This window comes from Piliocolobus tephrosceles, chromosome 2 (genome assembly GCF_002776525.5).
Source record: "Piliocolobus tephrosceles isolate RC106 chromosome 2, ASM277652v3, whole genome shotgun sequence".
Classification (NCBI taxonomy): Eukaryota; Metazoa; Chordata; class Mammalia; order Primates; family Cercopithecidae; genus Piliocolobus; species Piliocolobus tephrosceles.
Genome location: NC_045435.1, coordinates 116,802,383 through 116,819,483, shown reverse-complemented (window position 1 = coordinate 116,819,483; position 17,101 = coordinate 116,802,383). Strand labels below are relative to the sequence as shown.

The 17,101-nt window shown below is 36.8% G+C and overlaps 1 protein-coding gene across 1 annotated transcript in view; it reads left to right on the top strand.

Moving 5' to 3' along the window:
• The window catches only part of SKIL (SKI like proto-oncogene), a 34,221-nt gene extending 19,550 nt beyond the window's left edge, over positions 1-14,671 (top strand). Inside the window, exons 3-7 of the mRNA XM_023213463.2 lie at positions 1,424-1,521; positions 4,421-4,653; positions 8,227-8,468; positions 9,045-9,269; positions 10,259-14,671. Of these exons, the coding sequence (XP_023069231.1) occupies positions 1,424-1,521; positions 4,421-4,653; positions 8,227-8,468; positions 9,045-9,269; positions 10,259-10,417 (957 nt within the window). The 3' untranslated portion in view covers positions 10,418-14,671. The remainder of the gene's footprint in view (positions 1-1,423; positions 1,522-4,420; positions 4,654-8,226; positions 8,469-9,044; positions 9,270-10,258) is intronic.
• Positions 14,672-17,101: the final 2,430 nt, after the last annotated feature.

The window sequence follows — 17,101 nt, the reverse complement described above, 5'->3', positions numbered from 1 at the left end:
TAAGTTTTGCATTTTTAGGAGAGACAGGGTTTTGCCATGTTGGCCAGGCTGGTCTTGAACTCCTGACCTCAGGTGATCCACCCACCTCAGCCTCCCACAGTGCTGGGATTACAGGTGTGAGCCACCGAACCCGGCCCCTCTTCAATTTCTGAACCTCAGTTGTTTTCTCATCTGTAAAATGGTAATGATACCTACTTAAGGGGGGATATTTGGTAGAATTAAGAATGATGTATAAAGTTCTCAGCAGGTAGATGTTCATTAAGTTGCCAGTTACCTTTCTCCTTATTTTTCTTTATTTTTAGTTATAGTTCATCCTTAAGCATTAAAAAATGCTTTTAATATTTATTAGGAAATATGGTTTAATGACAAGTGTTAGCAAACAATGTGGTTTTGGATTTAATTTGGCAAAGTATTGCTGTAGAATGGTATCTATAGCTAATATGCTAACAAATACTGTAGGGCTGGGGTATAATCTAGCTGATTCTAGCACAGGAATAAGAATCAGAATTTTCCAGTGCTGTACCTTTACAGAGTTCTGTTATTTAAAATGGATTTCCAGCTGGGCTCAGTGGCTCATGCCTGTAATCCCAGCACTTTGAGAGGCTAAGGAGTGGGGATCACCTGAGGTCAGGAGTTTGAGACCAGTCTGGCCAACATGGCGAAACCCCATCTCTGCTAAGAATACAAAAATTAGCTGGGCATGGTGGTGGGCACCTGTAATCCCAGCTACTCAGGAGACTGACACAGAGAATCACTTCAACCCGAGAGGTGGAGGTTGCAGTGAGCTGAGATCTCGCCACTGCTCTCCAGCGTGGGTGACAAAGCGAGACTCTGTCTCAAAAACAAAGCAAAATAAATAAAATAGATTTCATAAGTATGAAATTTGATGGAATCATTTCTGGCACTCCACATTAACATGCGTACTGAAACTGTTCTTGTGATGGGATAGTTTATGTGGGTGTCTCTGAGTTTCAGGTGATTAATCAGGCTTCTTCAAGGGAAGACTGCCTTATTGGAAGATGACTCTTGAGACAGGGTCTCACTCTGTTGCCCAGGATAGAGTGAAGTGGTGCAGTCACGGTTCACTGCAAGCCTCAACTTCCTGGGCTGAAGGGATTCTCCCACCTCAGCCTTCCAAGTAGCTGGGACCACAGGTGTATACCTCCGCACCTGGCTAATTTTTTTTTTTTTTTAAGAGACTGGGTCTTCCTGTGTTGCCCAGGCTGACTCCAGGGCTCATGAGATTTTCCCCACTCTGCCTCCCAAAGTGCCGGGAATACAGATGTGAACCACTGTGCCTGGCATGATGACTCCTAAATAATGTTACTTGTCTTTACTCAGTGGCCCAGTCAGGTTGACACATAAAATTAACCTTCACAGGTTAAAACTTCAATAAATGTTTCACTTCCATGTTTTTCTGCAGACAGATGCACCATCAGGAATGGAATTACAGTCATGGTATCCTGTTATAAAGCAGGAAGGTGACCATGTTTCTCAGACACATTCATTTTTACACCCCAGGTAAGTTGGTATTTATTTGTTTGTTCGTTCATTCATTTCTTCATTCAGCAACTGTATACCACACACTATTCTAGGACGTGGGAATTTAATTATTTATTTATTTATTAATTTTGAGATGGAGTCTTGTTCTGTTACCCAGGCTGGAGTGCAATGGCACGATCTCGGCTCACTGTAACCTCCACCTCCTGGGTTCAAGCGATTCTCCTGCCTCAGCCTCCCGAGTAGCAGGGACTACAGGCTCACACCACCATGCCCAACTAATTTTTGTATTTTTAGTATAGACGGGGTTTCACAATGTTGGCCAGGCTGGTCTCGAACTCCTGACCTCAGGTGATCTGCCTGCCTCAGCCTGCCAAAGTGCTGGGATTACAGGCATGAGCCACTGCGCCTGACCAGGAATTTATTTCTTTATTTTCAGGCTTTCTTGTTAATCATAGATTATCTTTGAAAATTCCAAATTATTTTTAAATAAGTCCGTTGGTATTTAATGTATTTTTTTGTTTCATTTATCATTATAGGGAAATTGTAGACAAATTGTGTTTAGTCACTCTTACTAGAAAAAAATTCAAAGAAAGAATCTAAAATGAAATTAATTAAAATTGCACTGAATATTTGAAATAACCTTTACTATGTATTTCTATGTGTTTTCTAGAAATAGGTCATTTTCTTTTTGCCCTAAAGTAAAAAATGAAAGTTCTTTAATTTCTTACTTTTCTTCAAGAGGTAAACCAACTCTTCAAGAGTTTGGTGTGCAACTTTGATTTTTTTTTTTTCGAGACAGAGTCTCACTGTGTCACCCAGACTGGACTGCAGTGGCAGGATCTTGGTCCACTGCAGCCTCCGCCTCCCAGGTTCAAGCAGTTCTTCTGCCATGGCATCCTGTAGCCGAGCCTGAGCGCCAGCTGCCACTTCCGGCTAATTTTTTTGTATTTTTAGTACAGACAGGGTTTCACCATGTTGACCAGGCTGGTTTTGAACTCCTGACCTCAAGTAATCTGTTGGCCTTGGCCTCCCAAAGTGCTGCTAGGATTATAGGCGTGAGCCACTGCGCCCAGCTGCGACCTCAACTTTTTTTTTTTTTTTTTTTGGGGGGGGGGGTTGCTTTGTTGCCCCGGCGGGGGGGCAATGGGGCGATCTCCGCTCCCTGCAACCCCCACCTCCCGGATTCAAGCGATTCTCCTGCTTCAGCCTCTTGAGTAGCTGGGATTACAGGCACCCGCCACTACACCCAGCTAATTTTTGTATTTTTAGTACAGACGAGGTTTCACCATGTGGGCCAGGCTGGTCTCGAATTCCTGACCTCAAGTGATCCACCTGTGTCAGCCTCCCAAAGTGCTGGGATTACAAGCATGAGCCCCTGCACCCGGCCTGCAACTTTGATATTTTAAAAATAAATTCTTTTGAAACTTAGAGCTTTCTTAATAACCACACTTCTCAAAATCAGAGTTTTACTTTTTCAGTAAATGTGCACCCTAGATTATAAGTTTTTGTTGTTGAGTCCTAGATTTTTATCTACTAGTGTAAATCTGTATTCCCTCCAAGCATGGCGACAAAGAGACCGAGTCTTATTTACGTTTTATAATCACTACTTTACCTGTTGTATTTGCAGTAAGTCTTTTGAGCACTATTAAACCTGTCAATTTTCTTGTCCTGTCAGAAAACTGAGATTTTGGCTCAAAAATGTATGTTATTAACAAAGGGGAACAATATAGATGTCATGTACAAAGAAAATGAAATGTAAGAGGAGATTGTTTGGGGTTCAGGGGATGGAGTGTCAAGTCTTAAATGGTTGCATCTTTTTGCTAAGTGTTACTCAGAATATAGTTACAAATATGTAGCTGAAATTTGTTTGTTCCACGAGCTTCTCAGATGTGTCTACTGGGCAATTTTATGTGAGTTTTGATCAAAATTGGTAATCTCTTCAATCTTAGTTTTGCATAATTTATTATTGCCATTTTCTCAAATGAATAGGAAGTAGTGAAGTATTTTAAGAAGATTGCTCGGTGGGGTTTGATACAAGAACTGCCCAGTAGCTGGGTGGCATTCAGAGTGCATATTCTCTCTCTGAGGTATGTAAGAAGAGCCCTGAGAGCTCCTCATTGAGCCTCTTGTGAATCAGTCCGTAACCTTGCAGTCTGCAACTGAAGCAGCCTCACCAAAGCAAAGAGCCAAGATTCCCTGTTTGGAAGGGTGGTGGGCAAGATAAAGTCCTCCAAAGTAGTTATATAGATGATTCTCTTTCTGGAGTAAAACTTACCTGCTCAGAGTTGTTACACAGCTGTATAAAGTGCTTAATGCTTTTAGTTCTGGGGTGGTTCTGAGGGAAGGAGAAGAGCCTGTGATTTTCTTTCTGAGTATCTTTTTAGTGCTTAGAAATAACTTGCCAAGAAGAAAAAAAAAAAAAAAAAAACCACGAAATTACTTGCAAGCTGGTTATGGTTGCTTATGCCTGTGATACTAGTGCTTTGGGAGTTAGACATGGGAGGGTATCACTTGAGCCCAGGAGTTCAAGGCCAACTTGGCAGCCTAGGAAGACCCCATCTCTAAAAAAAAAAATGCGGATGTGTCTTCCCAGCTACCTGGGATGCTAAAGCAGGAGGATTGCTTGAGCCCAGGAGTTAGAGGTCACAGTGAGCCATGATCACACCACTACACTCCAGCCTGGGTTACTTGCAGACTAACAAAAAATCCCTTATAATTTTGTTTGTAATGCCTAAAGTGCTGATTTTTTTCCTAAGAATTCTTTACTGTGACCTTTATTTTCTGAGTTGTAATATTGTCTGTTTAGGTTAAAAAAAAAAAGTTTAACCACAGAAACTTTACATGTTACATACATATTTGATTTTTACTTAATCGTAATATGTAATATATGTCTTGTTTTGCTTTTACTTGTTTTCAGCTACTACTTATACATGTGTGATAAAGTGGTTGCCCCAAATGTGTCGCTTACTTCTGCTGTATCCCAGTCTAAAGAGCTCACAAAGACAGAGTCAAGTAAGTCCATATCGAGACAGTCAGAGAAGGCTCACAGTAGTTGTAAACTTCAAAAAACAGTGTCTTATCCAGATGTCTCACTTGAGGAACAGGAGAAAATGGATTTAAAAACAAGTAGAGAATTATGTAGCCGTTTAGGTAAGTATTCAGAGATTATCTTTCTAAAATTAAATATCTAATGAACACATTTATTCAGCATTTTCAGACTTTTTGTTTAAGCTAAATTTTCAGAGCTTTTACCTTTAAAAATGCTACCCTTCAAAACTCTGGGTGATTTATTTTAATCTCAGTTGCTATACTTTCCTAGCGTGGTGATAGCTCAGGAGACTGGGATAGATACAGATAGGCTACCTGGCCTCAGACTGCAAGTTATTTTGGTCTGAATTTTTTCCTTTCCTACCTTTTGTTTGCTGTCAGTCTTCAGGACATCCTTGTTTTTCTTTCATCCTTTTTTTTTTCTTTTTTTGTGACAGAGTCTTTCTCTGTTGCCTAGGCTGCAGTGCAGTGGCGAGATCATGGCTCACTGCAGCCTCAACCTTTTGGCTCAAATGATCCTCCCACCTCAGTCTCCCTGGTAGCTGGGACCAGAGGCACACACCACTGTGCCTGCCTAATTTAATTTAATTTAATTTAATTTTTTTTTTGTAGAGATGGGTCTTGCTATGTTGCTCAAGCTGGTCTCGAACTCCTGGGCTTAAGTGATCCTTCTGCCTTGGCCTCTCAAAGTGTTGGGATTACAGGTGTGAGCCACCACACCCAAACTTTATTTTTCTTTCTAATTTGCCGTGAACTGAGACAGCATTTAACTAATACTAAGAAGTACATGTAAGTAAGAGTAGTTAGGTATAGAACTCAGGGAAACTTAGTTATGGAATAAAGCAAGGATTGAAAGCTCTGGGGGCCAGGCATATGGCATAAATGTGGAATATTGGCTGGTTGTTTAAAAGAAAAAAATAGCTGGCTACTTACCATGCCTTTTAAAATACTGTGGATTAAATGAGACATGTCCACAGGTATTGCCTGTGTTACCATCCATATAGCAGCACAGCTTTGCTTAGTGTTTAGGCAGTGTGACAATTACTTTAGCTGCCTTGGAACAGTTGGAGGGTCCTCTATTTATTTAATTTTTTAATAGAGAATTGAGATTCTTGGGGGTTTTCTTTTTTTTTTTTTTTTTTCTTGAGACAAGAGTTTCACTCTTGTCGCCCAGGCTGGAGTGCAATGGGGTGATTTCGGCTCACTGCAACTTCTGCCTCCAGGGTTCAAGCTATGCTCCTGCCTCAGCTCTCCGAGTAGCTGGGATTAGAGGCGTGCATCACCACGTCTGGATAATTGTTTTGTATTATTAGTAGAGACAGGGTTTTCGCCATATTGGTCAGGCTGGTCTTGAACTCCTGACCTTAGGTGATCCACCTGCCTCGGCCCATAATATTTTCATCACTCGAAAAATTAACCCTGTAATCCATTAGGAGTCACACCCTGATTCTCCCTTTCTTGAAGCCGCTGGCAACCACTAATCTATTGTCTATCTTTATGAATTTGCTTATTCTGTACATTTCATTATAAAAGGAATTGTACAACATGTGGCTTTTCGTGTCTGACCAAAAAGCTTATGCTTCTTTCATTAAGGATAATGTTTTCATAGTCCATGTTGTTGCATGTACCAGGACTTCTTTTCGTGGCCTGATAAGATTCGATTATGTGGATATACCATGTTTTGTTTATCCCTTCATCAGTTGGTGGACATTTACAGTGGCTCTACTTTTTGGAAATTATGAATAATGCTGCTGTAAACACTTGTGTAGCAGTTTAAGTGTGGGACTATATTTTCAGGTTTTTTTGGTATATATTTAGGAGTGAAATTGCTAGGTCATGTGGTAGTTATGTTTAATGTTTTGAGGGACTGCCAGACTTTTCTAAAACAGTTGCACCATTTTACATTCCTGTGGTAGCTTGGGAGTTTCAACTTTTGCATATCTTTGTCAACGCTTGTTATTGTCTTTTGAATATAGCCATCCTAGTGGTTGTGAAGTGGTATGTCATGGTTTTAATTTGCAGTTTCTCAGTGAATGATGATATTGAGTATCTTTTCATGTTTTTCTTGGACATTGCATATCTTTGGAGAAATGTCTATTCAGATCTTTTGGCTGTTTTAAAACTAGGTTGTCTTTTTACTATTGAGTTGTAAGAGTTCTTTATATATTCTGGATACTAGATCCTTATCAGATATTTGATTTACCATGCTGTTTTCTTATTACTTTCTTATTAGTGTTCTTTTGTGTGTGTGTGTGTGTGTGTGTGTGTTTTCCTGAGACAAAGTCTGGCTGTATCACCCAGCTCTGCTCACTGCAGCCTCTACCTCCCGGGCTCAATCCATCCTTTCACCTCAGCCTCCCAAATAGCTGGGATTACAAGGATGTACCACCATGCTCAGCTAATTTTTGTATTTTTGGTGGAGTTGGAGTTTTGCCATTTTGAGGCTGGTCTCAAACTTGTGAGCTCAAGCGATCCACCTGCCTTGGCCTCCCAAAGTGTTGGGATTACAGGGTGTGAGCCACCATGCTTGGCTGTGTTAGTGTTCTTTGAAGCACAAAAGTTTTAAATTTTTATTATATCCAATTTATTTTTTTTCTTGTTTTAGGTATCATATCTAAGACTATTGCCTAATCCCAATTCCAAGGAATTTATATTTATTTATTTTTGAGACTGAGTCTCCCTCTGTTGTCCAGGCTGGAGTACAATGGTGTGATCTCAGCTCACCGCAACCTCCACCTCCTGGGTTCAAGCAATTTTTCTGTCTCAGCCTTCTGAGTAGCTGGGATTACAGGTGCACGCCACCATGCCCGGCTAATTTTTTTTGTATTTTTAGTAGAGACAGGGTTTTACCATGTTGGTCAGGCTGGTGGCAAACTCCTGACCTCAGGTAATCCACCTGCCTCGGCCTCCCAAAGTGCTGGGATTATAGGCATGAGCCATCACACCCAGCCAAGAAATTTATATTTAAGGGTTGTAGCTCTTACATTTAGGTCTTTGATTAATTTAGAGTTAATTTATTTTTGTATACAGTGTAAGGTCCAACCTTTTCTTTTGCATGTGGATATAGTTGTCTGTATGTTGAAAAGATTATTCTTTCCTGATTGAATTGCTTTGGCACTTGTCAACAGCAATTGCCTTATAAAGTATGAGTTTTTTAAATTTCTGGACTCTGAATTCTGTTCTAGTGATCTGTATGTCTATCCTTAAGTCATACCACACAGTCTTGATTTCTGTAGTAAACTTTGAAATTGGGAATTGTGAGTCTTTCAACTTTGGTCTTCTTTTTCAAGATTGTTTTATCTATTTCGGGTTTGCTGCATTTCCATATGAATTTTAGAATCTGCTTGTCAATTTCTGCAAAAAATCCAGTGGGGATTTTGATAGGGATTGCACTGAATAAGTAGATCAATTTGGAGACTGTTACTGTCTTAACAATATTAAATTCCAATCCATGAATTTGGGATGTCTTTCCATGTATTTAGGTCTTAAATTCTTTTAGTGATGTTTTGTAGTTGTAATTGTACTTGCACTACTTTTGTTAAATTTATTCCTATTTTATTTGTTTTAGTCTAATTTATAAATGAAATGTTTTAAAATTTTCATTGATGGATTGTTCTAGTGATTTTTTAATGGAGTGATATTCATACTTTGTTACTTGATTTTTTTCTCTCAAAGATACATCAGTCTCAAATAATTCTACAAGTAAAAGGAAATCTGAGTCTGCCACTTGCAAATTAGTCAGAGACATAAACCAAGTGGGAATTGGCCTTGTTGCTGCCGCTTCATCTCCTCTTCTTGTGAAAGATGTCATTTGTGAGGATGATAAGGGAAAAATCATGGAAGAAGTAATGAGAACTTATTTAAAACAACAGGAAAAACTAAACCTGATTTTGCAAAAGAAGCAACAACTTCAGATGGTAAAGTTGTTATGTAAATGATAGTCCATTATGAAAAGATACTTTTGTATATTGCTCTGTCACCCAGGCTGGAGTGCAGTGGCACCATCTCAGCTCACTGCAACCTCCGCCTCTCAGGTTCAAGCAATTTCTTCTGCCTTAGCCTTCCAAGTAGCTGGGATTAGAGGCACATGCCACCATGCCTGGCTAAATTTTGTATTCTTAGTAGAGATGGAGTTTCTCCATGTTGGCGATGTTGGCCAGGCTCTAACTTTTGACCTTGTGATCCACCAGCCTCAGCCTCCCAAAGTGCTGGGATTATAGGTGTGAGACACCGCGCCCAGCGCCCCCGTATATGCTTAGTAAGAAAAGTCAAGATGAGATGCTATAATGTACTTAAGATTATTGTTTTACACTGATAAGCAATTTTAATATACTTTAACATTTTTTGAGAAAATAGTTTTTAAAAATAATTACCTCTATATAGAACTGGTAATGCTGAATTTTAGGTATTTTCTGTGCTGTATTTTCCAGAACTGAAAATTTTAAGATGATGAAAATAAAGTAAAAATTGTATTGTGATTCTTTACATTACAGGAAGTAAAAATGTTGAGTAGTTCAAAATCTATGAAGGAACTCACTGAAGAACAGCAGAATTTACAGAAAGAACTTGAATCTTTGCAGAATGAGCATGCTCAAAGAATGGAAGAATTTTATGTTGAACAGAAAGACTTAGAGAAAAAATTGGAGCAGATAATGAAGCAAAAATGTACCTGTGACTCAAATTTAGAAAAAGACAAAGAGGCTGAATATGCAGGACAGGTAAGAATTACTGTTTGTATAATGGTGCCCTTTCAGCATGGAAATGGAAACTGTTACTTCTCTTTTTTTTTTTTTGAGACAGAGTCACTCTGTCGCCCAGGCTGGAGTGCAGTGGCGCGATCTCAGCTCCCCACCACCTCCGCCTCCCGAGTTCAAGCAGTTCTCCTGCCTTGGCCTCCTGATTGTAGCTGTGATTACAGGCGTATGACACTATGCCTGGCTAATTTTTGTATTTTTTAGTAGAGACGGGGTTTCACCATGTTGGTCAGGCTGGTCTCAAACTGCTGACCTCGTGATCCGCCCTCCTCAGCCTCCTAAAGTGCTAGAATTACAGACATGAGCCACTGTGCTCGGCCACGGTTACTTCTCTAATAAAGGAATTACTTTTTGTCAAGCTCAGTTTACGAAGCTAGATTTCAAAATAGATAATTCTGTTAAACATAGCTTTATGCTATATTGTCCAAGATGATTATTTTGATGTTTGTTGCTTTTATTAGTTTAAACTTTTATTAGGTTACTGCAGTTTAGTTACCTAAATTGGTAATCTCTAGCCCTCTGAATATCATATGTTATATTATTTTAATGTAGTATATGAGCTTTCAAATCTGCAAATTAACAAACAGGAACTGTTGCCTATTATGTTCAAAAGCACTGGAGCAAAAATAAACAATTCTCTTTTGTTAATAGAATCTCACAATTTAAGGAACATGAACAAATAACTAACATGAGCAGGCTGTGATGAGCCATATAGTAAAGTATAGGGCATAATGAACATGGTGGATGTGTTCGTTCCTCTCGTTCCTTTGCTTTTTCTTAAATTTAATGTCCTGTCGGATGTCAAATTAATAGTATTAGATGCTTAACGAATTTAGTATACATGAAATACTTCATTTTGTAAGAAGTAATTTGAAAATAGGTGTTTTCTATGATATGAGGATTAGTGGAAAAACAAAACAATTAAAATTGACATCACCTTTTAAATCACATAGCTGGCAGAACTGAGACAGAGATTGGACCATGCTGAGGCCGATAGGCAAGAACTCCAAGATGAACTCAGACAGGAACGGGAAGCAAGACAGAAGTTAGAGATGATGATAAAAGAGCTAAAGCTGCAAATTCTGAAATCATCCAAGACTGCTAAAGAATAGAAAATGTTAAAGAGATTCATCTGTGTATTATTGACAAGGTTTTTTTGTTTGTTTGTTGCTTGCTTTGTTAATTGAATTCTGAAGAACTTATCTGCATGAAGATAACTAGGCATTCTATCCATTTGTAGATCAGAGAAAGTGAAGAGATTATATATTAGTACTTAAATTTTTACATTTTCCAAATGAATGAAAATGTATGTTTCTTTGTACTTTTTTAAAAAAACAGCTTAGTAACAATACCATATGGTTTCAACTAGTAGGTAATCTGCTTATATTTCTAATGCAAACTTAACAATTGTGTACTTTTTAAAAGCTGCAGTATGTGATGGAAAATAACTGTGGTCAATTTTGTTATCCATATTTCAGACTCAATTTTAGATACAATGTAGCTGTATATTTTAAGTATATAGAGCTACTCAAGGAGTTGAATCTCCCCTTTTCTCATTAACACAATTTTTCTAAGTTGATACAGTATACTCATTAACATACATCAAATTTACTTTTACTTGGTTCAGATTGTGGAATGAATTTCCACCAGTTCTCTTCTTTTTAATGTGTATCCTAGGAGGAATTTTATTGAAGTTATAGCATACCCCATGAGCACAGTGGGCAAGAATAATGTATTGTTATGCACTGCTGCTAAACAGAAGAAGCAGTTGTAATTTGTTTTTCAGTTTAAATGTGGTTATATTTAGATTTTTTTTTAAGCAGCAACTTTTCAAAAATAAAATAATAATTTCTGAACTTTGTGTTGTTAATAATGGTGTGGAAATATTAATGTTCTTGAGAAAAACTGATACCATTGTTGTATATCAGTTTCTATACAATCCATAATCCTCCTGTATAGTTTTTATATGTAGTTATGAGTCTTACTGAAATTTATATAATGGACTTGTTTTTCTTTAAGTTGTAAAATGTTAAACACCTTGAAGGTTATTTTGGACTTTTGTATGTTTAAATGTTAAGTCTTACCAAAATTTGCACGAATGGACCATTTTCAAATACTACTTAATATAAAAATCAGGAATTTACAGTCAACTGATAGTACATGATAGGTGCATATAGGACAGTTTAGTTATCTGCTACTAAAAGATTTTTAGATAAGTTTTAGGAGATAAAGGAATTCCATAGTTTCGGGAGGGAAAACATCTTCTGCACTTTTTTTTTGCACAGAAAAGTCTGTCATTCTCTAATGGCAAATTTCATATTTGTTAATTCTTGGCTTAAAATATATTAGGTAAAATTCTTAGATCTGTTTTTAAAGGAAGTTTCCTGAAACTATTATTAATTGACATTATTACCCCATGGATTTTATGGGATAATACATGTTTTTCATGTTCTCTTATAAGGTACCATGTATGAATTACTTCAGCGAGCTGTATGTATTTTAAAATAAGTTAGCTAGGGTTAAGGTTATACTCTATTTCCAGCACAGAAGGTAGATAATCTAACGGTGTAGAAAGAAATCACTAGGTTGTCATTTAACCAGTTATTTTCATATTTTGCTTAATAGTACATATCCAAAAAAAATTTTGTATTTCCCCAGATGTAATTTTTTACTAAATTGAGTATGACCTAAATGTGTATTTTCATTCAGTTTTCCATTTAAATTTTGCTATATTAAGACTAATTTAATTTGTTGATTCTTGGAATCTTCTCAAGGAGGAACAAATATTAAAATGACATGCAGAAACAAATATTTAAAATGTTGTATTCTCCCAATACAATCTATTTAGATCTGGAGAAAGAAAAATCAGATATTTATGATACAGTTTTATTTTAATTTTGAATTATTCGTGTCACAGCTCAGCTTTTTGTAGACAAACTGAAACACCTATAATTTCATTTATATTTCTAATTCACTTGGAACCTTTCTGCTTTATGTTACCTAGAAAATGATAAAATAATTTGTTTCAACCCAAAACTTCTAAAATAAATTGCTTAATCCTTGAAATATGTTATTTGAAAATTTTAAGCAGTGCTTAAACACCATTAAATTATTATGAACTGGTAATTCAGAATTGAGTAAAGAAATATTTTTTCTAGTCCTTCACATAATGAAAATTTGCCACATGACGTTGTATAGTCTTCATTTTTCAGAAGATGCGTTGATGTGCCATAGGTTTCTGTCTAACTTCCTTGAAAATAATTTTTTAAGTCAATTGTAAATATACATATTATTGTTAAAAGTAACTTTAAACTGCACCACATAGCTTGAAAACAATATAGAGATTTTGTAATACCTTATAAGTGGCCTCGGCTAAAATACCCATATAAAACTTATTCTATTCTTTGCATGCTTATTTTGTGTGTTGGTTGCTAGCTTAAAGTTTGATTTGTTGTTAGTTTTTGTGTGCCAAATTCACTAGGCAAGCAGATTTTTCCTCAGACTTCAAAAAATAATTCTTTTTGGGAAAAATGTAAAAATGTTTACTCTAAAAAGCTGCATTAAAGGGACAGCCTATAAAAAGTTTTGCTAGCTCCTCTTTAGAAGGAAGAAAGAATATTAGCTTGGGTGATGTTTAATTTGGGTGGTGATAGTTTCTGTAGTCTAAACTGTATGAGAAAAGTGTACCTACTCTATAAAGGTAATAAATGTAAAACCTCTTGCTGTATTGAGGAAGCTCTTCAACTACTCTAAATTTCACAAATGTAACTTATAACACTATGAAAAGATTTGACCAACAATTTACGTTTGCTGTGTGCTTTAGTTTTTGTTTAAGCATATTCTTTTGCTTGAATTTCTGTGTTCCTGAGAGTTAGGGTGTTTTATGCTTCTTGAACTAATTTTATAACATATTTAATATATTACCAGTTAAGATATAAAATCATTTGTACATAGTGAATTGTAAAGCAGCTATTAAAGTAGGTGAAATAAAGTATATATTTGTGGGCTATCCATATCTTTTAGAAGTCCTGACAGAACAATCAGTTTATTTGCACATAGGTAGCTTCTGTTTGAAGGAAAGTACAGTTATAAGGAAACTCTAATACTATAAGACGTGTCAAGGTATTTCTCCAGAATTAATTGCAAAGCTAGTGCGGAAGGTTTTTAATCAGCTTCTAAAATTTTCTTTTCAATAAGACATATGTTTTGATTACTTAGGGAAGATTCCTCATTTTTATTTGCCCTTTATGCATTTAATCCACATGATAAGAGATTAAAAATTAATATAAAGAAAAATTGTGCTCATACTGTACATGTATTTCTGTGCTTGGAACTACTTGTTAATAGTTTTTATCGAAGCTGTCAGCAATAAGGGACATATAACTGCTGTATTATACATTGTGGAATTGAATAAACAGCCTATTTTTTTTTTTTTTTTTTTCTAGTATAGGGTACTTAAGCATTTCCACTTTTGGAAGAAAAACATATGAGTATTTTATATTGCATTTCGTTTAAAAGGACAGTTTTGTTTTGGTTTTTTTTTTTTTTTTGGTAAATCCTTTCATTGAAATGGCTTCTATACTGTATAATGTAGTTTGGAGCCTATTTAGTAATAGAATTAAATGTCTTACGTAGTGCTACAATTTTTGAATTAGAAAGTGATCAAATGTAAAAAAAAAAAAAAAATTTAAAAATTCAGCCCAGAAAACAAAATAGTGTATTAAATTAGTTTAATATAAAAGGAATTTATAAGACTTTTTTCCTCAATATAGATACCTCACTTGAAAAGAAAGCACAGCATACTTAAAGTAGTTCTAGTAAACATGTCCTAGAAAACAGTTGCTAAATGTAGGACATCTTTTGAGGAATTAGTTTATGAGAAATAAAATTTTGCTTGTTTTTAACTATCCTGTTAGAAATATTTGTTTATCCTGATAATTTTAAGCCAACATAGTAGTCTTAAATTATTTTTGAATTTCTAATCTGTGAAGGCAGTAAATGAAATACGTGTTCTGCAACTGTTGAAACAAATAATTGACATTGACCATAATTAAATTTAAAAATTTGCCAATGATGTACAGTTTTACAGTTAAAAGTTGCTGTGGTTGGTTGCATTACATGACACAGAAAAACTGTCCTCTACCTCACGTGAAATAAATATTTTATATGGTTTTACTAAAAATAAGACTCATGTATCTGGTCACCTAGTTTACAAATTTTGAATTATATTTATTGAAACATGACATACTGTGCTCTGAGCTTATACCTCAATTGTATTTTGTGCTGTTTTCCATTTTCATGCCTTGTAAATAACTTGTATAGATTGTGGATCAAATTCTAAATAAAAACTTTTAATGCCAGTTAAATTTGATTCAAGTTATTTCAGTATCGTGTGTGAGCCTGACTTTCTTGTTCCCTAAGATTGACATTTTCTCCTTTGTTCCTTTAAAGTCTATTATTCGTCGCCTGGGCGCGGTGGCTGATGCCTGTAATCCCAGCACTTTGGGAGGCCAAGGTGGGCGGATCACCTGAGGGGAGGAGTTTGAGACCAGCCTGGCCAACATGGTGAAACGCTGTCTATAAAAATACAAACTTAGCCAGGTGTGGTGACTCATGCTTGTAATCACAGCTACTTGGGAGGCTGAGGCATGAGAATCGCTTGAACCCAGGAGGCAGAGGTTGCAGTGAGCTGAGATCGTGCCATTGCAGTCCAGTCTGGGTGACAAGCGAAACTGTCTCAAAAAAAAAAGTCTATTATTTATTACACACTAACTTGAAAAACCTGTTTTATTATAGGAAATTTTATGCAATGTTTCAGGTGATGAAAATACCAGCATTATGTGATGATTTTCTTTAATGATTTTTAGACTTTAACCTTTTTTTCACCATCCTTACTAAATAAGTTATCTACTGCGTAACAATTGCCCCCGTATTTAGCAGTGTCAGAAATTCAGGAGATGGTCAGGCACACTGGCTCTTATCTGTAATCCAGTGCTTTGGGAGGCCAGGGTGGGAGGATCGCTTGAGCCCAGGAGTAGCAGATGAAGCTGCAGTGAGCTGTTTTGTAATCACACCATTGCACTCCAGCCTGGGTAAGAGTAAGCAGAGTGAGACCTTGTCTCTAAAAACAAAAAACCCCAAGCTACTTACAAATTATATCATGGTGTTATCAATAAGGGCAATTTTTTAAAAAGTCTAGGAACATTTCGCTTGCTGTTTTGGCTCAGGAGCTCTTGTAAGGTTGCATTTAGGATGTTACCCAGGGTTGAAGTCTGAAAGCTGGATTGAACTAAAGGATTTGCCTCCAAGCTCACTTACATGGTTGCTGACAAGGTGCTCAATTGCTCACTATGTGGACCTGTCCATGGAGTTCTTCATGACATGACTAGTTTACCCCAAATGAGTGGATCCAGAAGAAAATGTCATGCCACAATTTTTTTATGTCCCAGACTGGAAGTCACACACTCACTTTTGCCTTGTTTTATTACAGGACAAGTTTATATAGGGTTTGAATACCACAAGGCAGGGATCATTAGGGACTATCAGAGTCTGTTTATATACCCTCTAAATTGTAATTAAATTTTTTTGTGTGTGATAAGGTATACACAACAATTCACTATTTTAGCCGTTTTTAAGTGTACAATTCAATGACATATGGTCACAATGTTAGGCAACTGTCACCATTGTTTTCAGCACTTTCTCATTATCCCAAACAGAAGCTCTGTACCTATTAAACATTAACTCCCTAATGCATAGCTTCTCCCCCAGCCCCTGATAACGTTTTTTCTACTTTCTGTCTCTATGAATTTGCCTATTCTAGGTATGTAAGTGGAATAAAAATACTTGTCCTTTGTGTCTAGCTTGTTTCATTGATCATGATGTTTTCAACATATATCTGTGTTGTTTCATGTCGCAGAATTTCACTTCTTTTTACAGCTGAATAGTAATCCATTGCATGTTTATACCATATTCTGTTTATCCATCTGTTGATTGACACTTTGGTTGTTTGCACCTTTTAGCTATTGCAAATAATGCTGCTATGAACATTGCTTTACAGTTATCTACTTAAGTCCCTGATTTCTCTTCTTTTGGATGTGTACCTAGGAGTAGAATTGTGTATTCATATGGTAATTCTATATTTAACTTTTGGAAGAACCACCTAAGTTTTCCACAGGACTGCTTCATTTTTCATCTGCACCAGGAATGCATGACAGTTACAGTTTCTCTACACCCTTGCCAACACATGTTATTTTCCATTTTACCAGTATTAGCCATCCTATTGGGTGTGAAGTGCTATTTCATTTACATTTCTCTAGTGACTGATGATGTTGAGCGCCATGTGCTTTGTGTATTTTCGGAGAACTATTCAAGTCCTTTGCCCATTTAAAAAATTGTTGTTTTCGTTGTTGCTGAGTTGTAGGGATTCTTTATATATTCTGGATATTAATCCCTTATTTTTATTTTTATATTTTTTTGAGATGGAGTCCTGCACTGTCATCCAGGCTGGAGTGCAATGGTGCAATCTCGGCTCACTGCAACCTCCATCTCCTGGGTTCACATGATTCTCCTGCCTCAGCCTCCCAAGTAGCTGAGATTACAGGTGCACACCACCACATCCGGCTATTTTTTTGTATTTTTAGTAGAGACAGAGTTTCACTATGTTGGCCAGACTGGTCTCAAACTCCTCACCTCAGGTGATCTGCCCACCTCGGCCTCCCCAAGTGCTGGAATTAGGCTAGGCACAGTGGCTCGTGTCTGTAATCTTAGCACTTTGGGAGGCCAACATGTGTGGATCA